General features: G+C 33.7%; 1 protein-coding gene across 1 annotated transcript; it reads left to right on the top strand.

Moving 5' to 3' along the window:
* Positions 1 to 11,715: 11,715 nt before the first annotated feature.
* On the top strand, positions 11,716 to 21,290 carry LOC129224844 (afadin- and alpha-actinin-binding protein A-like). Its single transcript, XM_054859391.1, has 4 exons — positions 11,716 to 11,837; positions 13,725 to 13,874; positions 18,182 to 18,336; positions 21,104 to 21,290. The coding sequence occupies exons 2-4, from the start codon at positions 13,743 to 13,745 to the stop codon at positions 21,288 to 21,290; spliced, it is 474 nt and encodes a 157-aa protein (XP_054715366.1). The 5' UTR covers positions 11,716 to 11,837; positions 13,725 to 13,742.
* Positions 21,291 to 25,536: the final 4,246 nt, after the last annotated feature.

Below are 25,536 nucleotides of genomic sequence, written 5' to 3'. Positions count from 1 at the left end.
GGAAATTACGGAAAGAGTATTCCGAAATACTCAAAAACGTTTCTGAAAAATACAGAAAGAGTATTCCAAAATACTCAGAAACATTGAAAGAGGATTCCGAAATACTCAGACACGTTTCTGGACATTACAAAAAGAGAATTCCGAAATACTCAGAAACGTTTTTGAAAATTTCATGAACCGCAGCTGCACGATATACTCAGAAACGTTTCCGGATTTTTTTTACAGTGCATCATTAAAGCTAAATTCTTATTTCCTATAGTTATAAATATTTCTTCTGGTTGTTCTTTAAATAACATCTAACTTACGCGGTTTTTTTTTTTTTTTTGAAATTAGTTCTTTATTCAAGTAATATGTTAAGTATATTTTACTCAACGTTATAATGGGGTTGTTTTCTTCAGTCAAAAGTAGTACTTTTAGTCACTGAAATTGATGGAATAAGCAAAAAAAAAAAAAAAAAAAAAAAAAAACACATGGACCCAGAAAACTCTTTAATTTTCCCAACAGTTATTTTTTAATTAATTTTTTAAATGGTCCGATTTTTCAAACAAGGCGTGGTCTTGATGACGTCACAAATGATACTCTGGCGCATCTTTGTACCGCGTTTCCACGTTATGATAATCAAGAAGCGAATTAAAATTGCGCTCTATTCTTGCTATCAACCATATCGCTGCCAATACACGTGAGTAAAGATGCAAATTAAATATTTTGCTCTGTGAATGGCACCCCAGAATGGCATTTCATTATTTGTGATGCCATCGGCAAGAAATGTAAACAATGAAATCGCACCGATTTAAGTAATTTTTTAAAAATATTAAACTGTAACAAATTATTTAAAAAATAGTTAGATCGATTGTTTTTAAGCATGTTCTTTCAGAAAAAAAATACGTTTAAAATTTTGGAAACGACCCCATTGTGCTTACTAAATAGAGAATTCTTTTGATGATTTTTTAAAGTATATTACGATTGAAAATTTAAAGTGTTACGGTTATCCAAAGTTCTTTTCGTATGCTTTTAAAAATATTGCTGTTATTTAAATTTAAAGAAAATCAGGTTTAGAAAAAACGAAAGAAAAAATTAAAAAAATACTATTATAGCTTTTAGAAGTATAGTTGACTCGCTTTACAACCCGATTCAACATACGCGAAATGGTTATAACGCTAGTTTTTCACCAGCAACGAATTTTAGCGTAACGCGAATTCTTCGTCCGCAGCACGAAAATTTTCGAAAGGGAATCGTGATGTGTAAGTATTGACTTCTTTAATGGCTACTAAAAATCTATTTTATCACGCAGCATAAGTCATCATCATCATTATTTAGTTACAAGTATTGTTGCATCTATCGTTTCTCTCCTGAAGCATATATAGCTACACATATTTGCTGATGGATCAAAGCTTGAGACGGATGGGATAACTGGAGCTGGTATTCATTGAGAACATTTTGCTCATTATATTTCACTGGGAATGGCCAAGTCAGCATTCGATGGTGAAGTTGAGGCAATTAGAGTAGCTCTGGCCCATTTGAATGCTCGCCCTCCTCTTGCTGAACAGGCTGTAATTTTCTCAGATTCACAAGCTGCAATTCTCGCCGTTGCCAACTGCACTCAAGACCTTGGCTCTATGTCCGTGATGCAGAGTAGATCCTTAATGAGAGGGTTGCGCGAAAATTATAAGGCACGATTGCTTATATTCCCATCTTGCCAAACTTCGGGTTGTGGATAGCCCTGCCTGCCCCCTCTGCCGCAGTGGAGCACCGATGTTTGCCGATAACCTCCCCGTCTATTCCGCCCTATCTCACAGACCTGTATTTTCTTTCCTTACTGGGCGGTCAGGGACTTGTTGAGCAATTTGAACACTTGATTTTTATTTTGTTCTTGTGTTTGCCTGTTTTGTTTTGTGTTTATTGTTTCTTTTCTTTCATTGTATGCTTAAAATCCCCCCCTCCCTTGTTTTTGTCTCCGTATGGCGTAAGGATAATGTTTGTACCGCCTGCTGCATTGAAAAAAAAAAAATAAATATTGCATCTACTGTAGAGAGAACAATGGGATTGTTTTCTTCAGTCAAAAGTACTACTTTTTGTCACTGAAGTTGATAGAATAAGCAAAAAAAAAAAAAAAATAATAATGATAACATGAACCCAGAAAATTCTTTCATTTTCCTAACTGTTACTTTTTAATTAATTTTTTTAAATGTCCGATTTTGAAAACAAGGCGTGGTCTTGATGACGTCACAAATGATGCTCTTGATGACTTCACAAATGATGCTCTTGATGACTTCACAAATGATGCTCTTTGGCGCATTTTTCCACCACGTTTCCACGTTATGATAATCAGGAAACGAATTATTCTATTCTATTCTATTCAAGAGTCACAACTGACTTCAACTGCATTTTATGTCGAGGACTGCATACTAAGTGCCTTGCCTCCATTGTTTTTATATACCGATCAAACGAATTAAAATTGCTCTCTACGCTTGCTATCAACCATATCGTTGTCAACACACGTGAGTAAAGCTGCGAATTAAATATTTTGATCTGTGAATGGCAACAATGAATGGCATTTCATCATTTGTGATGTCATCGGCAGAAGCATTAATAATGAAAGCTCACCAATTTAAGTAATTTTTTTAAAATTGTTAAACTTAAATAAATGATTTAAAAAATGGTCAGATTCTATGTTTTCAAGCATGCTCTTTCAGAAAAAAATACTTTTAAAGTTTTGGAAACGACTCCATTATAGTGCAGTATTTTATTATTACTACAAACTGTAGTACGTACTGTACTGTTTTATTTTATATCTCTTTCTCCTATTGATCATTAATTTTATTCATCGTAACAGCATTTTATGTTAAAAAAAAAGTTCTTTTTTTTTTAAATACTGTTGAAATTTCGTTCTTTAAGTAAGAAAATGTAAAGTATACTTAAGGAATGGTTTAAAGCAGTTTAAAGGGTCAAATAAACAAAAAATGAACAAATGACCGAACGACAAATGAACTTTTTGTTTATCGGTTCGGTCTACATTGTGTGGACTTTTCGTTCTTCTTTTATGCACTGATGAAGGGGCTTGCATATGACAGCCCCGAAACAGCTGTTTGCTGAGCTTTTAACTCTATTTTATTACTTTATTTGTACTTTATGCACGTTGTTGTCGTTTTTACTCAGTTTAAAGGGTGTTTACAAGTGTTTAAAATAGTTGGTGGAAAACCTCATAAGGAAGCCAAGAGTGCCAAACAATCTTCCTTATGAGGTTTTCCACCTCCAGCTTAGTCACTTCCTGTTCCGGACTGATGAGTGCTAATAAGCACGAAACTGCAGTCCTCAGATGGAATGACTGAGCTGGCAGTGTATTTTATGTATTTCTGTCTTAGCATTGGCTATAGGGCGGTAACTTACTGGAAAAAAAAAACATATGTTTCTTTATTTATTAAAAATCATATAACATATCTTGCTACGACAACACATTTCCAATCCTGAGAAGTTCATCGCTTTCGCATCAGTTGACTCCACATTGGCAACTTAATTCAGAGTCAACTCCCTTAAGGTTATTTATTTCTTGCACTGAATATATTTTTTATAAAAAAAAGGGGGGGGGGCTACCAAAAGTCAGAAGTGGCTATCATTTTTTTATGACTCTGGTAACTAATGGTTACTACATTTAGTGTTCCTGGTCTGGAGCTTAAGGTTTTTATTACATTATAATGGGGTCGTTTCCAAAATTTTAAAAGTATTTTTTTCTGAAAGAGCAATATGCTTAAAAATATAGGATTTGACCATTGAAAAAATAAATTGACCGTTTAATATTTTTTAACAATTGTTTTAATCAGTGCGCAGATTCAATTTCATTTTTTTTTTCGCTTCTGTACATGACACCGCAAGTGATGAAATGCCATTCACTGATGCCATTAGTGCAGAGCGCTATATTAAATTCACTTCTTTATTGACATATACTGGCAACGATATGGTTGATAGCAAGCGAAGACCGCAATGTTTAATTCGCTTCTGAATTATCATAACCTGGAAACGCGGCAGACAGCCAAGTATAAACATTCAGCGCGTCAGTGGAGTGGGCGCCAAAGTTCAACACTCGTGACGTCATAATCACCATGCATTTTTTGAACAGTATTACCCTTTAAAAAAATTAACTAAAAGCTAAACGTTGGGAAAATAAAAGTTTTTCCACGCTCCATGTTATTTTTGTTGCTCATTCTATCAACTTCAGTGACTAAAAGTAGTAGGGGAGACCGGGGCAAGATGACTATGTTAACAATTTTTGTTGTTTATTAATTTATTTTTAAGGATAGTAAAATTAATTTCACATGAGCTGTTAGAGTAATCCTTTGTGGTATTAAATATATTACCATTTAATTTTTCAAATAAAAATAACGAAGGATATTTTTATTTTTTTATGACCTTAACAAATCGTTATCTTGCCCCAGTACTGGGGCAAGATGACTTTGACCTTGGGGCAAGATGACAACGTTGGAAAAAGTTGAACACATTTTATGTTTTGAATATGTTATCTAGTTTTAAAAATGAGAACTGTGTTTTTACATATTACAAAGTATAAAATTAAGCGTAATCCATTGGTGTTTGTAATTTTGGTTGAAGGGTTGAGTTGTACAGCGAACAATAGACACAAGCAAAAATGCCATTTTCATAACTGGAACATGCCTTATGCCACCACTCTTGACTTTTACAGCACTGGGTCCGTTCTTCTGTTGGAGGGTCACAATATTCCTCTTTACAAGCAGGGCATCTTATAACACCATTTTTTGAAGTTGATTCAACTGAATTGCTTGGCATGAATTGAATAGACTTGGACCTAAAGGAACTGAGTTTGAGTTTTTTTTACTCCCTTTTTAGCTTCACGAGCTTATTTTCCCTGTTTTTTTAAATAATCCTTTTTGTTCTTCTGCTTTGCTCCTTGTTCTGACATTTATTTGACGAGTGTGCTTGTAAGAATGTTTGAGCTCAGTTTTCTGCTTTTTTTAAAAAAATCAAATTGTGTTGCTTTAGGCAATGCATTGAAAACAGAAACACTAACAGACTTCCTTGGTGTATCGGAATCAGCATTTGCCAAAACTTCTGATTAGTCTGGATGCTTTTTATTTTGGTTTTCCACACCCAAGGTCTGAGGATTAGGACTATTATTCTCAGTTTAATCGCCAACAACATCATAGTCCGCTAAAAACAAGAGAATTATGAGTCTTGATCTCTCATTCTTTTAACCCTTTATCGGCATTTCCAACTGTAGCTGGTTTGAAGTAAGCAGTGCTCAAAAACCCACCAATATTTTTGTCTGTGATAGTTTGTCCTAGATGAATAACCATAAAGTTGTCACATGCTTGGCTATAATAAGTTTTCAATGGGTAGAAAAATGACGTATCAGGAGCTAGAAACGATGCGATGTGTGGGGTGGCAATCCAACCGCATGATAATGTTTTTTTCTCTGCAATATAAGATAGTCTGCAAAGTTATGCGAGATTTATGATTGTCAATAATCAACAGAGCAGGAGATCCATTGCTTGGTTTAATTCAGTCAGCTAGTCATTTGGTCAACTAGTTTATAAATAGTCTCTGTCACCGGCTTTCGAACGACACCTCCCTTGATTCAATGCGTCCTTTAATCTCAGAGGAGATAGAAGCGCAAGGTCGCGTGAACAAACACAAAGACAAATAAGGGTTTACAGGATTTAATAAAACGGACAACATAGTTTAATAAATTCCGAAACACGGGGCAAGATGACGACCTCGTCATCTTGCCCCGCGTTTCAGCCCGTCATCTTGCCCCGAACAGCCTGTTTGAACGAATTCTTCTCCATTGCCATAAGAGAAGACGATTAATTGACATTTATTCATGGTAATAGGTAGTATTTAAACTAAGTTACTCATAAATACTAAAGAGACACAATATAACTTATCGGTATCTGTAGCAGAGCTTATTTACAAATGCATAAAAGTTAGATCGTGGCAACAGTGAACAATCAGAGCTTCAGAACTAACACAAATATGGCGATTTCAGCGTCTCTATACTATTGCTGAACGAACAGCAGATAGGAGAGCCAGTAGTGTGCAGTAAATGCTGTTAACTGCGGAGAAACGGAAAAAATAAGGCATTCGTCATCTTGCCCGGCTCGTCATCTTGCCCCGGTCTCCCCTACTTCTTTTGGCTTTTGGAAGCAATTCCTTTACAAAGAAAGTTGAATTTAATTCAGTTAATTAAAGAAAAGGAATGATATAAATACAATGTAAATAAATTATTTAGCTATTAATATTATTATAAATTATATTTATGAATTGCAAAATTTGCATTTAGTAACAAAAGCAATCATTTTAAATGTCCACTACAACATATTGCAAAATAGCGTAGTAAATTTTTTTACTAAGTCTAATTTTTTTAATAATAAAAATTGAGACAAATTTTTTTTTTTTTTTTTAAATTTCGTTTGGTACATTTTTGCCGAAGTTAGGAAAAGAAGGGGGGGGGGGGGGGTAAAAACTACTGGCAAAAATATTTTTGCCTATATTTGCCAAAGTAGCAAAACTAGATGTGATTTATTTATGGGGATTGGATGTAACTAGTTTAATATTATAGTAATTTTAACTGTATTCTAATGATTTTCATATTTTTATGCTTAAAATAATAAATTGCATCAGTGAAACAGTAATCCACATGTTAAGTTTGTGCTCTTTTAGTAAAATGCTTGTCTAATTAATACTTTGAATGCAGAGCGAAAGAAGGAGTGGAGAGTAAATGACCATAAAATAACTCACTAACTTTGGTTTAAACTATTATAAACTTCACAAACAATTAAATAAGAAATTCTTATCATTTAGTTACTTTTTGGCAGAGAAGTAGTGCGGATTTCGCGCAATACCAACCGAGTAAAAAAATAGAAGAGGTAAACTATGATTATATCTAGTGTGAAACATAAATATGAAAAATATGTATAACTCATATTAAATTATATTTTTATTATTGAAAATTATTCATAAAATAGTTCAAGCTCATTCAAATTCAATTCAATTCTGTACAGCAGGACATTTTTTTTAAATATTGCATTACGATAGGCAAGTTTTAAAACAATACCTATTTCCCCTAAAGTTACTTTAAATTGTTAAAATTATAAATTTATATTAATGAAAAATCTAGTTAAGTTTCAATTGTATTTAAGTTTATTAAATTACGTACAAAATTATATTGTTCTTTTGTAAGTTTTATAACTGGCAATTTTTCAGTTTTTGTAGGTCAAAATTTTTTGTCATACATTTGTTTTACTTTCAATATGTCGACATTTATTGTGCATAATAAAAAGATATTTTCTGTTCTTTGTGCATTCTGTAGTTCTTTCAAACAATGTTCAAAATCACGGGACGCGGGAGCTTACCGCCCCGCCAAGGAAACCAAACGTCAGCAGCCAATAGAAGCAAATAATCCACCGCCAAAGACGAAAGAAAATAAAAGCGACCAAGAACAAGATTACACGACAGAACAAGTTGGGTTTTTTTTGGGATTTTCACCCCACTGTATCTCAGCCCCAAGAAGACCCCCGGAGTTGATTTTTGGTACACTCAATCTCTAGTGGCCCCTCACGCCGTAAACCAAAATACAATCCCCTGGACCATCAGGGGGAGGAGGTATTAAAGTTATAAAATCGCTGTTCAAAAAAGTTTTCGCTTTCTTTGACAATGCTACAGCCTAGACGAAAAAAGGAATCAACTGAAATTTCGCACACACATTCCTTGTGCCCTACTGATATGCCTTTTGTGCCATTTGCCCCCCTCCCCTTCCCCCTCGTTTTTACCCCCCAAATTGCACCTTCCCGGTGTTCTATCACAGCCCCCCGGGTGGCTACGGTAATGATTTTTTGTGTACATATTCTTGGGGGGGGGGGCATTGAGTACATATACCAAAATTCAACCCCGAGGGACATCATGGGCCGGAGTAATTGAAGTTTGAAAATCACTAATTTTCCCTAAATTCTTATGTACTTACTCTCAGCTCATAGGGTTTGTTTTATCTCGGACTGCAATTGCAAGGTTAGAACAGATCTAACAGTTATTCCAAAGTTGTCTTAGGAAATGAAATTCAATCAAGACTAAAACATATCCAACAGTTGCAACTAGACGTTAAATCGCGGTTATCACAAACTTGCCACAGCGACTGCGCATGCGCGCAGACTTGGCTCATTGGGCTTTCTGTTTTCAGATTCTATGTTGTTTGTTTATACTTAAGCAGAGAAACAAATTAATGAATGATATTAGAATGCTGTCCTCCCCCCCCCTCCCCAAAGTTTTGCCAATACGAAATTTCCTTCCCCCTGTTTTTCAGTTTTGATATATTTATGGAGGGAAGAAATTTTAAATGTCGGCGCGAAACTGGGGTTAAACCATTACAATATTTTCCGTGACAAATTATATGAAACTGTACGCATATGAATACCGCACATATAACTTTTTAATTGAAAGCGAAAGATAACACTTTTGTATTGGTTTGCTTATTTCCTAAATTAATGGATTTTTCACAAACAACACATAATGAATTAAAAATCTATGAAATACGTGTGTGGATATCCGTGCTTTGCAGTAATTTGTTAGCTGAAAAATTTTTTGCAATTAATTTAAGCAAGACTTTTAATGAGCTTACTCCGCGCGCAACATGCGCATTCGCTATGGCAAATTTGAGATATCCGCGATTTGACATCGAGTAAAGTTGTATAGCTTACACACACAACTATGCACACATAACCGCCCAGGAGGAGAGGCAGGCTTGGGGGGGGGGGGGCAGGAGCTGTTTCTAGAAACAATAACTGCAATGAGTAGGGTCCTGTCTCAGTTCGTGATTGCGAAAAACATAATTTGAATTCAAAATTTCAGAATTCAAATTAATTTTAATTTCTTAGAATTCTTTTCTTTTTTTTTTGATGATAACATGCGTTATTTCGTTTTTTAAATGAACTTTTAAACAAAATTAGGTATTAAACAAGACAAAGACTTCTATCAAGAAAAAGATAAATCACCAAACAATAAAAATTATCCCACAAAACGTAAAATAATCCACTATTTAAGAAAAAATGTAATTAAACAAAAAGTGAAAAGCTAGATTAAAATAGCCCTCAAGCTGTAAAACATTTAAAGAAACCTTCATGAAAATGTTGAATATTCCGTCAAATAAAGAAACTGTAATAGAATTTATTGCGAAGTTGTAAAATACTCGAAAACAATATAATTTAAAATATAGTATTTTATTATCCAAGAAGTTTCCTTTGCAACAGAGAGGATACAAGGATTACAATAAAATTTAAACCGCCCAATTCTCGCAAAATGAACATAGAATCTTAATAGTCAGAAAATAACTTGACGTAAAATTAGGCTAGCCATTATTGTTCCTTAAAAACACAAAACTGCGTTGTTTCAATTGAAAATTTTCTGACTTGAAGTTCTCAATTCTAAAAATACAGATAAAGTAATAATATCAATGCAAAAAGATGTGATATCTCATCAAAAACAATCCTGTTGTAAAAATTTCCCCGCCAAGAAAACCTTTAACTTTTCCGCACAAAAAAGAAAACCTGCATCCTAAACCCAAAACCCTCAGCCATAAAAAGTTATGATATCTAGTTCCAAGTATCTGCCAAACTATCATCCTCCCTCTTCTCCCTTTTCATCACAGCTACTTTCATTAGAACCTCCTCCCACCTTCAACTCCTCAGAAATATGGATAGATCTTTTAAATTGTTTATCTTGTTTGGCGGGAAGCTTTTCGCTCATTGTGCGGAAAAGTTAAAGGTTTTCTTCGAGGAAATTTTTACAACAGGGTTGTTTTTGACGAGATTTAAGGTTACAAGAATTAACATTTTAAAGCATAATTATGCTGTTACGTATTTATACAATATTTAAAGACTGCGCCTAATTCTAACTAAACACTGTTTTAAACATTCGTTTTCATAAATTAAGTGCATTTAAGCTTCTGAAATCGTGTGCTATTCTGAAATGGGGGAAATCAATAACTACTCTACATTCCAAAAATGCATTCACTAGCAAAATAAACGAATAAAAATAAAAATCCCCGCTCCCCTTAAATATATTCGCAGCTCCAGCGCTCGAATACGCTACCTTGCGGTGATTTACAAAACTGCCGAAAAAACTAAAACATTGCCATATTGCGTTCCACGTATGTCTGTTGACTTAAACATAGGCAGTTTGTTCTGAGTATTTATTAACGCATTCAATGTGTCTTGGATCGCTTTCAGCAACAGAAAGTGTTCGAGCTCCTCAAAATAATGTTAGTTTTCATTATTTCCCTCTAAAAAGTGATTTGATTGAGAAATGGTGAAAGCGCGTTAACACCAGAAAACTCTGGATTAGCAAACTTGGATAACGTTATACCAGCTTAAAAATTTTTCTTGTTTTGTTTGAATTTGTAAGAATATGGGTTTTTTTTTAAATTCTAAATTAATTTAACAAACCATATTTTACAGCAGCATTTAGTTGGAATAGACAGTATGCAAAATTTTTTCTTGAATATGTTATCGTAGAACGAAATGAAAAATGTTTAACCGAAAAAGAATTTTTTTTGTTGCTTTTATTCTCAGCTGAAAGGTTTCGCTAAATTTGTTTAGGGTTATAGTTTTAGTATTGTGCGAGCTAAGTATCCTTGGCGAGATTCCGCCCATGTTAGTTAAACCATTTTTATTTTTTATCATGAGTGGAATAAATGGTAGAAAGATTCAGAATTCGATAAGTAAAAAGAAATAATGGTAGATCAAATTGAAAAGAAAACTACCACCATATATCCGTGAGAATTTTGTTAATGATTTGTATAGCATGACATAATTAAATCATAACTCAGAAATTAGAAACATACCAAACAGAAAAATTTAAAATGAACGATTCGGCAATGGGAGAAAAAAAAACTCAGCTACAAATGCAAAACAATTAGCGCTAGCCAAGCAAGGCAAAGAAGTATCATCTTCTTTTGACAATAATTCGTCATGTCATGTAATAAAATTTTCTAGCATTAATTGTTATTCTTGTCAGGCCACATTTATTATTTAGTTTTATCAAGAATCGATAAATATCGAATTCAACATCGTAGAAATGGCTGCTTAGAACTAAGAACTACGTAGTTTGCATTCATTTCTGACGTTTAGTAATGCTTCTTGAATTCTTATTTTTTTCTACATGGGCCAGAATATCAACAAGACTTTGAAAATTAATTTAAAAAGAATAAAGCGAAAAAATCACGCATACGAACAAAATTTACTAGACTTATTAGCATTTTCTTCGTTACCACATGCGTTTGTTTTAGTTTTTTCGTCCGCCATTAGACAGTGACTGCAGTGCCCCCTATAGTTCGTTGGAGTTGCGAATAGTTTTTTACATTTTCAGAGAGTGCGTTCGAGGAGCTCGACAGAGAGCGACCGGTTAGTTAATCACGTGACAGCTAATGATCACGTGCTCCAATCAACCAATCAACTGCTTTGAATGGTAACCGCTGCGGTAACCGATTGATCATAGAACGCCGCGGTTAGTAACTGGTTACTTACCGGTCGACCGGTGAGGTTCGTCGAACGCAACCAGAATGGGTGCTCTGATTAGGTGGCACTCAACCGGTAGTGCTATGCGAACACAACCGTTGCTATCTTTATTTTATCTGCTGTCACTGTTAGCCGAACTGTAAAATTTAAAATCCAAATTTGTTTTGATTTCTGAGGAAGTGCGAATTTTTTTTTTATAGTCAGCTTACACCGCAGATTTATTAACTTTTTCTGAATTAAAGAATTCAAAATTATATTCAGTTTTAGCTATTTAGTGTTGTATATTATCAACTAAAGGGGATAGTAAGGCCACCTTTTATAGATATTTTCTTTCCACTGTTTGTTACTGCATTTTAAGTTCTTTTCTGCTTGCATAGTTCTTTTTGTAAGGTGTTTGCTCCCCTTTTATAGTTTGACACGATACTAATATTTTAACAATTAAAGAATTAAATTAACTCTTTATAAAGTGGAATTTCTTATTATTTATTTGTTTTGAATATTTAAAACTGTCTTGGAATTTTACTTTAAAAGGTGAGATATTATAAACCAGTTTTCGTCTGAAATGACTTCATTTTGTAATTACCTACTTTTCTCCGCACACACCCCACCACTTAGCTGTAAGCCTTAGGTTCCACCGTTCGGCGGGTCCGCGTAGCGTGCCCCCCGCACGGCTGGGTGCGACGGTCGATAGTCGTCTGGGCCACGGACGGTCTTGGTGCTTATTGCGCCGGGGAAGGTCCCCGCGCTGGGCGTGAGCCCAGCTGGGAGTTTACCCCTTAATGTGTGAACCTTGCTCGCCATGAGATACTTATAATTACCTACTAGTAAACTATAAACAACTGTTTCGTCATGGAATACAAAATTACGAAAAGTGTGACTTCTAACTACTTAAGAAAAAAAAAAAAAATTGCCAGGCATGTTTTGAACATGTGTGGTAGTTTTCCTTCTATAGACTGATTTCTGTCGTTTTCAAAAAAAATCATCATACGAATTCATCTTGTCCTCGACTTCGTTCTTTCAAATAATTTCATTTTATTTGCTTTGCACTAATAAAAACTTGACAACTTATAATATGTAATAAAATATTAATTTTTTTTTTTACATTTTAATTTGTGATGGTTGTTAATTTTGATTAGCAACTATCACTTAATAATTTTTTCGTACTTTGAGTTTTTGTTGAATAATTTTTTAGAATAATTAAAATGTGCTCAACTTGGATTCTCACCTAAATTATTAAATATTGTTCTTGCTTGTTTCGTTCTCTCTTATTAAAAAAAAAAAAAAAAAAAAGGAGCACATTCATATGTGTAAAATATTTGGAAAATAAATGTTTTCGGGTACTTACGGAAGTTTCTTGAAATAAACTATTTCTTTAAAAATTTTTTTTAGCTTTCACCCTATGGCAGTGATGTAACTGGCACTGGTGTCATTCCCCCCCCCAAAAAAAACCCTGTTTTATTATTTAACCCTTCAACCTTTTTTGTTATTTAACATGTAAATATTTAACCAGTAACTGTTTAATAATTTTAACTATTCTTTGTTCATTTTTTTAAAACTTTGCAATCATGATCCGTTAAAAACTTAAGAAAAAAAACGGATTGTTAAAGATTTTTTAAAGTTTTATTTTCCTTATTATTTACGTATTTATTTTTTAGTAAAAAGAAACTTTTGAAATACCTACCATTAAAAACTTGTAAAAATGTTTGTGGGCAGTTGAGGTTGTTAAAAAGTATTTCTGAAAATAATAATAAATAAAAAGTTAAAGTAAGGCAAAAATAATAGATCTGGGCCTGGCCTCGACATATATTTCCCCTCTCATTTAAAACATCTCGGGCCCCCTACAGGCTCTTACAGGTACCAACAGGTGTCTCTTCTCTCCCCCCCCCTTGCAGGCCCTGCTAGATCATACATCAAATTTTAAATATTGGGGGAAAATTCAAAAATGAAATATTTATATTTTTTATAAACTCGGATACATTTTTGGTGTCACCCCCGCAATCACGCTACTGACTCATGGTCCATAGTTAATGCAATTTTCTATTCAGATTTGTGCGTTGTTATTAATTGGTATTTTATGTATTTTAAACAACGAAGAACTTATATGTGTGGTTATTATTCAACTTGTTTTCTATGTATTAGAGCTATTTGTATTCTTACATAATAACGTGCTTTTACAATTTTATTTTACAGGTTAAATTGATTATACAAATGAATAAAGCTCAGTCAATATATAAAAGTGACTATGGTCCTTATGGTTGGTCAGAAAATGATTATAATTCAGTGGGAGATGACTTTTGCTCTGAAGAAAACATTGATCACTGCTTAAGATATCTATCTCAGGTAGGACTAATGAAACGAAAGATTGACTGGGGGAGTTATCATACCATAGAACATGCTGTATTGGTGAAAAAATTTCCTAATATGGAAAAAGCTTTTGCTGTTTTCTCTCTTCATACTTTAAATTTACATTTTAATGGAACTTTTATGTTAGTTAAATGACTGGTTTTTCTATTTTGCAGATTATTTTGTGTTTGGATGGTTAAAGTTTAACTACTTAGATTTTTCTTTTCATTTCAATGTGACTAAATCTTGTTCATTTGCATTTTTTTGGTTAAAAAGTAGACTTTAAATTTTGAATTACATCAAAATTGATTATGTCAACATTTAACACATATATAAGTGCTTTGATTTGACTAGTTAGGAAAAAAGTTTTGAAAATGTGCTAAGTGTTCCATGTTATATTTCTTTCCAGTTCAGCTCTAGCTGGGCCCAGAGCCTGTTGCTAATTGTCACTTTTGTATTTGTATTGTCATGGGCGCCCATATGCAAAATTTTAAGGGGGGCTCAGATATTTTCCCCATGGTTTAGCAGGATATTTTCCCCATGGAAACTGATTTCAGTACAGATTAACAGATTAGAGTTATTAAAGTTTGACATTTTTAATAAATGATTCATTAATGGCTGGAGAAAAAATGTTTTTATATTTTTGCTAAGAAAAAAGTATTGAAAGCAAGGAAGTTCTAATTTCTAAGGGGGGGGGGCTTGAGCCCCACATGGCCCCCTATATGGGCGCCCTTGATTGTCGTGACATAATTCCTCATAATAAAAGTTTCAAGTGAGATTTTTTTTTCAGGGGTGACCCCCCCCCCCCCCCCAAGGTAAATGGCACACCTTCGTCAAAAGTTACTAAACAGGATCTAAGCCGAGTTCAAATGTTCTTTACCAAAAAAGCTTAAAATTGAGAATAAAACACTAACAAACTGCTAAAATTTTGAATGTTAATGAATGCTTCTATGCATCTTTCTAACTGCCTCATTGTGTTTATTGCAAGCTAAATTTCAAATTCAGCCAAGACGGTTTACAAGAAGTAAATACAGTATAACTATGATTCAACAATACTCGATATAACGATTTTCTCAATTTAATGATACATTTCACTGGTCCGGATTTGCCTGCATTGAACTTCTATGCTCCTTGGTTTACCGATAATTTTTTCCAGTCTCTTGACAATCATTAAATCGGGGTTTAACTGTACAAAGTAGCTAATATTGTTTTCAATTTTTTAAATAAATAATTTTGGAATTGTAGGTAGGATTGAGAGAACACAAACTTGATATCTAAAACGCCAATAACTCATTAATTGGGAAGACACAATACCTATTAAGAGCAAAATTTGTTATAGGATTAAGTTGACTATCACCATGCTTGCTTCCTTTCTCGGATTGTGTATAATGCTTTTTTTTTTCTTATTTGAAAAAACTGTTTCACTTTTATAATTTAGATACAAGGGCAGATTCAGGGGAGAGTCAAAGGGTCAGTTCACACCCCTGTGACAATAATTTTATTATGACTATTGTTAAACTTCAATTTTTTAAATCCGAAAAATTGGTTCATGGAATCAATATAAACCTTTTTTTTGCTTGGTTCTATAAAGTACACTGGCCAAAAAGTTTTACAACCGTTTTTTTGCATCTAATTTGCTAATGAATGAATGTAAGAAATAAAAATTTTGGAGGATATGTGCAGTAAATAGTTTTTTATTGAATGCATCATAGAAATTCGTATAAGTGTATTGCAAAAACGATTTATAACAAAAAAAGCAATCTTCGCAGAAAAGTCCATTCTTTTAGAAAACAGCACATCACAGTGTTATATAGTAAAATGTTATAGAAACATTACAAAAATGGGTTCTAATAAGGAATGTGCTCCCCCTTACTTGAATGCATTGGCGGCATCAATTTTCCATGCTGTTTATTTGGTTGTCGTGTCGGACACTAGAATATTAAGCGAAGACCAGACACCAAATAAGCCTTGTTCCAGCTCGTGCACCGACGTTGGAGGAGAATTTAAAGCAGCAACCTATCTGAAAAGATAGTCCCAAAAATGTTCTATCAGATTCAGGTCTGGAGATCGAGCTGACTATTCCATTCATTTCGCTTCAAACCATGATCCTCGAGATACATCTCAACAATCCGAGCTCGGTGAGGTCGTAAATTATCATCGATCAGAATGAAGGCATTACCAATAGCACTAGCATATGGGATACATATTGATCAAATATCTCATTCCGATATCTCAGACTAGAGTTCCTCCATGGAACCCATGCAGGTCAGTGTGACCACCGAGCAAGATCCTTGCCCAAAACCATGATTCCACCACCTCTATAACTGCGTCTTTCAACAGTGTTGGATTGATGGAATCTAGTGCACTTCCCTCCATATCAGTAGACACCCTGAATCACTCTCCAATGTAAATCTGGACTCGTCTTTGAATAGCACAAAGCTTAGAAAAACATGTGGTACCTTAATTTTTGAGGCCAGTGTATTTCTTCGCAGCGCGTTACAATTCAAAGGATTGGCTGTGTTTGTTGGGTTACTCTGCGATAAAAAGGTCAAGAGCAGTAGCTGCAAAATTTTTTTTTTTTTTTTTTGCTTTTTTGTCATCTATTGTACTTAAGCTTTATTGTATAATCTTGCTTATTTGGTTTATGTTGAAAATAAAGCACGAAAAATGCGTCAAAATCCAGCATTTTCATATTGTTAGTATTAAATCCAGAATGCGTTTTTCCCAACATCTCAAAACCACATTTCAGCAGGTACCTGCGCTTAACCTTCCCACGGCTGTTATTTTGAGTTTTTTAATCAATTTCAAAAGATCAATCATCTCTAATGAGTGTAAACTTTTTCAGAGTACTCTTCCACCTGAAATCATATGTCGTGTAATGTGTTATGTCTATGTGTGCTTTTTCCAGCTATTTTATAGCTGTAATCTCGTACGTTTAAAGCTAACGGTAACATGACCAGCCTGTCTTCCTAAAGAAACATGAATTTTAATGAAAATTTGAGGGAATATGATCCCTGGATCAGGCTGCTCCATTGAAATTTCTTTTTGGGAAAGGGAGCTCCACCACCTTTCGAGAGATGGGCACTCCTGCTAAACTGATTTTTTTTTACATAATAGGTGTAATGCTGGCTATTGAAACTCATCCCCCCGCCCTTACAAAAATTTCTGGACCCGCCACTGTTTAGATAGTATGTGTTTTGCATTTTGTAAAAAATGCTAACCCTGCTATGGAGTACCCCCCCCCCCCCCTCCTCAAGATGAGCTAAAAACTTTCTTAAATTAACCTTCCCAGCAATTTCAGTGACACAGCCTTGGGTGAACTTTCTTTCTTGGGCACCCCAGCAGAGACGTGCACAGAGATTTTGGGGCACTTGTCACAAATTACTTTTCCGTCTCCCTCCATATTGTTTACCCCCTATATTTCACGCCCAATTTTAAAAATATTGGGCCCCCATCAGGCTTAGGCCCAGATCAACAGGTGTGTGTGTCCCCCCCCGTGCACACACCCCTATCAGTAACAGAACATGGAGCACATTGAAACAACAGGGCTTGCCGTGAAGCCAAGCAAAGCTTCGAAGCAAACATTACTCTTTACTTCTCAGTCCCAATATCCCACATTGTGTTCACAAAGACCTTAGAACTAATTTGCAAAAATAGAAAATTTTAATTGAGAAAGAAAAAAAAAAAATAAATAAAAATCAAACTATGTCATCAATTGTCCTGAATGTCCATACAATGGTTTGCTACCATCAAGTTTAGCTTATTAGTTAATTTAAACTGTTTTTATTTAAGTAAGTCGGTGATAAAATCTTGGTAAATATCTATATATTTTCTTTTATAATTGGGGTTCCTGATAAAAATAGCAAGACACTTGAATATTTAATGATATTTAAACTCTCCAACAATGGTCCTTACATGGTAAATTGTAAAATAAAATTTAAAAAATAATCTGAACTTCACTAAAGTGGCTGTTTTTATGCCTGCTTAGTATAATTTTTTTACTTGAATGTTTGTGTGACATTTAATGCTTCCTTTGTTTAATTTTTAATGATTGATTATAAATCATTTAGTTGTTCAGTTTTACATTGAAATTTTTTGCAGGTCTTAGTTTATTTCTACTTGGTAAATTGCAAAACAAAATTTAAAAAATAAAGTGAAATTTACCTAAGTGGCTGTTTTTATATCAACTTAATACCATTTATTATTGAATATTTCGGTGATATTTGAAGTTACTTTATTTAACTTTTGATGACTGATTATTTATCATTAAGTTGTTCAGTTTTACATTGAACTTTTTTTTGTAGGAATTTGGTGCCTTAGGTTATCCGTCCATCTACACAAATTCTTCCTCATGTCCTTACTCCATAAACTGTGATATTGTAAATTATATAAACATAACATATGATATTCTAAGAAATTGTTCTGAGCATGCAAAAAATAAAGAAATTCTAGAAGATAGGTGAGTTATTGTACGTCCTCTTAATAGTAAATTCTATGACTAGGAGTTTCTGTAATTTTGATGAAAGCATTGTGAGTTTTGTATTTTATTCTGAATGTGCAAAGAAAATGAACTTGGAATTAGCCATTTAAAAAAAATCTTGGTTAAAAAAAAAAAATACAGGGTAGCTTCTTTGGAGGGACTACTCCCCATTCCTGGGAAAAAAAAAAAAAAAAAAAAAAAAAAAAAAAAAAAAAAAGATTATTAATAGAGGTCATTCGCTCTTAAAGGTTTTTAAATATTCAGGAAGCAATAATAGCACCAATAGAAATCATTTACTACACTAGTCAACACCAAAAATGCATCCGGCACAAAAATAGCTATTTCCTAAATGCTTTGCCTCATGCAAAAGTCACCATAAAAAGTTGAGATTAGCTATAGTTTTCAAGATACAGAGCCAACTAAAATAGTGAATTCTCACTAATGCTCTTTTTTGTTGGCAGATAAAAGGGCCTGATTAACCTCTGAAATTAGGGAAAGCTTGGTCTCATTTTGGGGCCTCCCAATTTTTGTTTGGGGAAATTTTTCTATTTCAAAGGATATTAAATGGCACAAAAATACATTGTAAGAGTTGAATCAAATCCCACGTTGGAAAATCTAGCTTGTGTCTACATTTTATCAAATGTATTTCTGTAATTAGTTAATTCTTTCAAACACTTGTGTTTAGCAAGTTCTAATGTTTGCAATATCTTTTAAAAATGCAGTTAAAAGCAGAAACTGGAATTTTTAAGCACAATTTCACAGTCATATTTGGGCCCCCTAAAAATTCTGAGGGGAAGCTCAAGCTTCCCGAGCCTTTTGGGTAGTCAGGGCCCTGAGTAGATCCCCCCATTTCTGCTTCCACCCCTGCTCATTCTGCTGGGAATAATGAAGAACTTCGTGAAAGCCGTTAACAAAGACAATTTTCCAATATCTTAGAGGGAAATTTCCAAGGTATATTGAAGCTAAGGTTAAGGAGAGAATTTTTAACAGTACTTCAAATATGCGCTCAATTATGAAAATTACTGTTTTTTTTATTTTTTTAATTACAAGGGGAGAAGAAGACACCCAGAAAGCCTTTAAGTGTGCATCACAAGAATTTCTAATCAATAGAGAAGACCAGAGCTAAAAACAATTAGTGAGACAATCCCTACGGAAGTTCTGTGACCATTGATGAATAATGTGTGTCTGAAACTCTATTTTGTTCACTTCTATGATATTTTGTTTTAAAACTAAAGCTATGAGCAGTGAGCATGAGGGAAAAATTTCACCAAGATATCTCTACAATAGAATGCTGCTATGAAGGTTATTGGGCTGAGTTAATGCTCACCAAATGCAGCTGAACTATTACAAAAGATGGTTCTTCTTTGGGGTACAAAAAACAATAGAAAATGAAGTGTTTACAGCAGTAAGCCAAAATCAACTGCTGCTTTCCAAAAAATAGGCATTGTTTAATGAAACAGAACCTATTTAATATCATTGTACAAGAGTTTTTTTCTTTTTTAACATTACCTTTTACTCAATATGTGGTTGCTGTGCATCTTTCTCCAGTGGGCTTTTATTTATCTTGAAAACAAGAGCTAATAAAAAGAATCCACTACCATATTCGTTTTTCTCCACCCAAAATTAATAGGAATTGACTATTTAGAACCAGGATGCAAACAAAAAGTTTGTTTTTGTTGACAAGCGTTATCCACTTACATTGTATCAACTAAGAACATTATGATAAGAATATATTTAGTAGAGAAGCTTAACTTTTAAAAAACATTTTTACTAATTGACTTGAAAGTGTTAGAAAAAATTTGCCAACTTCAGATTATTTGTTTTTTCTGAATCAACTTTTCTTTCTAGTTTAGCATTCAGCAGCTAAAAAGTATTATTAATGTCCTTATAATTAGTGCAATCTAAGTGCAAAATGAGCCTATTTCTTAACTGATCAAACAAATGAGCTACAGATAAATCCTGACCTCTTAATTGATCTAGGAATGCTCCCGTTTCTTTCATAAGCAGCCAATAAATTTTGAGAAACAACTTTTTGGAAATTTGTTGTCCTTATCAACCTTATATGAGGACGGATGCATGTCTGATCTGCTTTGAGATGTATGTGCATTAACCTAGTTTCCTAAGGGTGCGAAAAACTATTCCCTCTTCGTAACATTTTTAGAGTTCTAAACAGAGAGGACATAGGGCAGTCACAAAAAGAATCTGCTTGAAATCCCCAGAAAAACACCCCCTTGTTCCGATGGCTTTCGCACTTTCGTAAGCAAAAGAAGACTATACAAACTCAAGTAGGGAAATGTAGGGCAAAGTGAAATAGTGTATTTACTCTGCTTTCGACGCCACCTACCTAGTAATATTTTAACTATGTAGTAACAAATGAAATCTATACCCAGTGGCGGCGTAGCTACACTTTCTACCGCCCGGGGCGGTTCCTCATTTTGCCGCCCTTTTTAATGTGTAGCTTGGCAGCATGCACAATTTAACAATTTTTAATGGTGGATTTACCATGCTGCAATTTTGAGGGTCTCCACAACATAGAAGCCCCAAAGACAATTGTAATACATGTTTCTCAAATTCTTGTATTTCAAAGGTGAGAGACTGCGGGACCTTTAGAAATATAAGGCCACGAGCAATGTACAATTTGTATTATTTAGCATAACTAATGTTGCTTCAAATGTATGAACTTTGTGCAACTAATCTCAAATGTGAAATCAATTGTTACATAGTAATAAAATGATTTGTTTTTCAGGAATCGTCGTTTGTCGACTGATTTAAATATATTGGGCAAAAAAAATAATCATTTGAAAAATAACTTAGAACAAACAGAAAAGAAACTTGCTTGTGCTTTAGAAAGAGAAAGACAACTGAAGGTGAAAGTTGAGCAAATCACACAGTCTTTGAAAATTGAGAAAGATGAAGTAATATTTCATTGCTAATTTTATTAATTGATACTTCAAAATACTTTTTAAAAATAATGTGCTTTGAAAATGTGCTTGATTGAAATCTTTTTGAAATTTCTTTTGCCATTAGCTACCGCCTTTTCTCCAACAATTCCTTACTTTTTAATATAATAAGGGTTGTCACACACAAGGAAAAGAAAGTAACCAAAAATAGTCAGCAAAAATCAGTAGCACACCCAGAAATTACCTTTTTATTTTGAAATTACCAGAATTTTTCGTTATAACCCCTTTACGCTATTAGAATTTGCAATATGTGTTAAAACCAAGGGTTCTAGGGGGTTCACCCCATAGAACTTAAGCGTGCCATTTCAGAACGTTCAGTCCCTTGACTGCGTTTTGTTTTCCACGAGCTGGTCCTCAAGGGGTTAAAAACTTGGAAAATTTAGGGAGTTTAATTATTTTTTTAAATTGATAGTGCAAAAATCAATTTCTGCCCACAAAAACTACCAAAAACAGAAAATAAATAACATTCAGAAATAACATAAAATAAAAAATGGTAATTTTAAAGTTTTTTTTCAGTCAAATATTAAAGTGTCTATCATAAAAGCAAACATTATTTATTGTTATTCATCTTGAATTTTGTGCCAATTTCATTTAGAGAGCATGAGATTTGTTATCAATATTTATTTCTCTCCTTAACTTTTGCATTTGTTTCACCTTATAAGGTCATAGTAAGGAATGGTTAAGACTTTTTTTTTCATAAAAAATTAAATGTATCCAGTCATCATGCAATTAGTTCAGTCATAATGAATTTGTCTTTATTTTCCCTAAAACTTATATTTATTCCCCCCCCCCCCTCTTGATAAAGCCATCTGATGGATATTAATGTTCTTTTTCAAATATCAGTGTTTGCTTGTTTGTAAGCCTGCGTACCCATACAGGGAAAACATAGGGGATTTTTTCCCCAGAAGTGAGTGGCAACCCTGCAAGAGACTTGCAATACTTGACTAACTTTTTTCCCTATCCCTTTTTTCTCTGCTCACCATATTCCCTGTCACTTTCCTAGCAGAACGTACCATTTTCTAAAACTGAAAATAGAACTAGTTAGTGCTTCACATAAGTTTTGATACACAGAAAATGCTCAACTGTTCTAAAGTGCAGGTAGGGCCAAATACTGGTTAACACTTTCACCTGAGCTATTTCGACCTAATATCTCCCTCCAGACTGAAGTTTTTTGGCGCTTTGCATAATTTTTTAAAAAATGCTTGGAAGATGTGTTTTTTAGTATTTTTTAAAGATACTTCAAGATGTTTTCTTTTCTATTTAAAGAACTATTTGAATAAAATAAAAATCAGTTTTAAATGAAAAATTAATGAAAAAAGTATGTTTGAAACTTAAAAAAAAAAAAGTTCCACATAGGAAAGCATCATTTTTAACCATAAAAGTTTACACAGACTTAATTAAAAACTTGCATAGATCTTGAACAAATATTTGAAAATAGATTTAATTTGTAAATAAACATTATTTGATAAAATTTGCATTTGCATGGTGAATTTCAAAGCACAAACTCAAATTTAAACCCAAATTCTATCACATTTCAATGCTACAAAAAATCAAAAAGAAACATTTTAATGTTGTTATTCTGGAATAGAGGTCACAATTATTTCGTAAATGTTTCTTTCCAACACATGCTTTTCTGGAAATTCCTTGTTTTAACCAGTACAGTGAAATCCCATTACAATGAACTTCAACAGACTACAATTTTGTTTATTGTAACAGGAATGTTTTTGTAATAGAAGTCAAGCAATGTAATGACAAGTAAAATGGGGCTAAACATTCATTTGGTTCGAATTGATATTTTGTTGGATTGGTTTTCCCTGTTCGAGATTTTACTGTATTTTAATAGTCTGAAATTTTTCTGAAATTCTGAAATTTTTTGATTAATTTTCATGAATGTGGAATGAATTTTGTTGAAAGATTTTTTTATTTTAATCTTATCCATTGACAGTTGGGATTCATGGAACTCTCAAAAAGTCTACAAGTTGCTTATTATCTTCCAAATTTCAGCTCAAATATTTTTTCAAGTCACTCTAGAAAATTTGCATAATGTAGCATTACAGAAAAGGAGTATTGTTTTTAATAATTACAATAATATTCAAGTTGCATTTATAGTACAGCAATTTTAGGCATCATAGAATTTGTCCAAACATAAAACGCTCTTTTTGCTTGCTGTAAAAAATATATATATATATACATAAACAAGTTTTGTCTCATTTCCAAAAGCTCTCTCAAGATTTAAAGTCCTAAATTTATTAAAATGAACATTCTTAACAAAAATCAAAAAGTAAGGTTAAAGGAGCTGTAGTGTGAGATTGCATTAATCACTTTCATAGCAGATATAAGTAAGAATATAAAAATTCAGTTACATAATATAATTCTTATTCTCATAAAAAATGCATAAAAAAATATCGTAAGATTGTATGCATACTTTTCTGCTTCCATTCCTCATATATTTGCTTTTATGAAATGTTGATGTTTTTGTTAAAAGGCAATCTTAACGTTGATTTTGTTTTGTTGCTAGGCAACCTGTGCCTAGGGCGGCAGAGTTTAGGGACAGAAAATTTTGCGTTCTAAAACTAGGTGCTGTGGGAAAAGGTGAGGAAGATATGTGTGTAAGGTGGGTTTGCCAAATAAGGTTATGAAAACCAACTTGCCGCCCCCCGCCTATTTTATGATTCAGCATTGCAAAATTGCTAGATTTAGACTTCATCGCACTAGAAAACCTGAATATTCAGGGTCATCAACAGACTGTTCTGAATAACCAGGCAACAGTGTAGCAGAATTAGTTACACTGTTGCCTTGTTGAAGAGTGATATCAAAACTACTTGATCTTATCTTACAGCATGTTCTGTTTTCTTCATGGTTCACTGTAGTTTACTAGTGCAAAAAAAAAGTTGTTTATTATTATTGAAGCCTAATTTATGTAGTTGATAAATTGAAAAAGAGAAGTGTCGTTGTGTATCTTAATCCCCCCCCCATGATTTAATAGCCTAGAAAAGTAGATTGTGACCCAATTAGGCTAAGGTTTGCCTTATGAGCCTACTGGCGACCTTATAATATGCAATGGAGTATCGGGTTGAGGATATGATCATGCGCTGTAAATGCTGAACATATTTTTTTTGAACTATGTGCAGGAGTGGGAAAAAAATCTTTCTTTTACGATTGTTCTTTCTCTTTTCCTTGGTAGTAAACATGGAATTCTCTTACTTCTTTTGATGTTATTAAATGAGGCAGAGGCAGAGGAATGTAAGTGGAAATTTTCAAGTTCTGAGCAAAACATGTTTAAAGATAAGGTGCTAGGTAGGCTTTAATTGAAATATTTTTCAATACCATGCTGCATAACAGAATCTACCAGGGCTACAAGGCAGAAGAGATTCACCTACCATTTGTGATGGTTATCTCCAAATTTTTAATTTTGCCACATACATCCCTTTGCTTCTCCTTACCTCTAATGTAGTTGAATATGTTTTTAGTTGAAATTAAATAATTCTTTTTTGTTCAGTAGTACTTTTTAACATTTTTGTCTTCGCCCTGCTTGAAGTAATCAAGCTTTATGATTGATTTGCAGACAAAGAAATTAGTGTCACAAAACCAACACCAGAAAAATGCTTATCAGCATGAAATTAGAAAATATGAAAATAATATAAAACAAATGAAAACTCGAATGAACCAGTTGCTAAGCGATAGGAATTCTACTAAAAAAATTGGTAAGTGGTTACCAGAATTTCATTTTATATGGCAATAAACATAACATATAAGCTGATTGCATTTAAAGATTATAAATTAAAAAGTAATGCAATTTTGCATTTCGATTCATGTATATTTTACTAGTATTGTTGAAAAAAAGCAGCTTATTCTTTCTAATTGTTAGAGTTTTGGGGGAAAAATATTGTGGAAACCAGACAGTGGCTATCCCCTGCAGGGGTAGGATAATGCCCGTCCACATGTGGCCAGGACTGTCAAATCCACCTTGATTCGCAGCTGGTACAGCTTCTTCCTTGGCCTGAATATTCCCCGGATATGTCACCGATTGAACGTGTGTGGGATTTTGTTGGGTGGCGTCTCGCTCGTGATCCTCGTTCTGTTGCTTCGACAGACGAACTTTGCGCATACAAACGATATGGAATACTCTTCCGCAGGCAGATATTCAAACTTTGTTTCACTCCATGCTGAGTCATGTAGCAGCTCTTATTGTGGCGCGTGGTGGCCACACAAAATACTA

Source organism: Uloborus diversus, chromosome 6 (assembly GCF_026930045.1).
Source record: "Uloborus diversus isolate 005 chromosome 6, Udiv.v.3.1, whole genome shotgun sequence".
Taxonomy (NCBI): Eukaryota; Metazoa; Arthropoda; class Arachnida; order Araneae; family Uloboridae; genus Uloborus; species Uloborus diversus.
The sequence above is the reverse complement of the archived record's forward strand: the minus strand, read 5'-3'. Positions and strand labels throughout refer to the sequence as shown.

Coding starts and splice junctions, on each gene's coding strand:
- LOC129224844 (XM_054859391.1), top strand. CDS start 13,743: ATGAATAAAGCTCAGTCAATATATAAAAGTGACTATGGTCCTTATGGT. Junction 13,875..18,181: donor GCTTAAGATATCTATCTCAG/GTAGGACTAATG, acceptor TTTTTTTTGTAG/GAATTTGGTGCCTTAGGTTA. Junction 18,337..21,103: donor AAAGAAATTCTAGAAGATAG/GTGAGTTATTGT, acceptor TTTGTTTTTCAG/GAATCGTCGTTTGTCGACTG.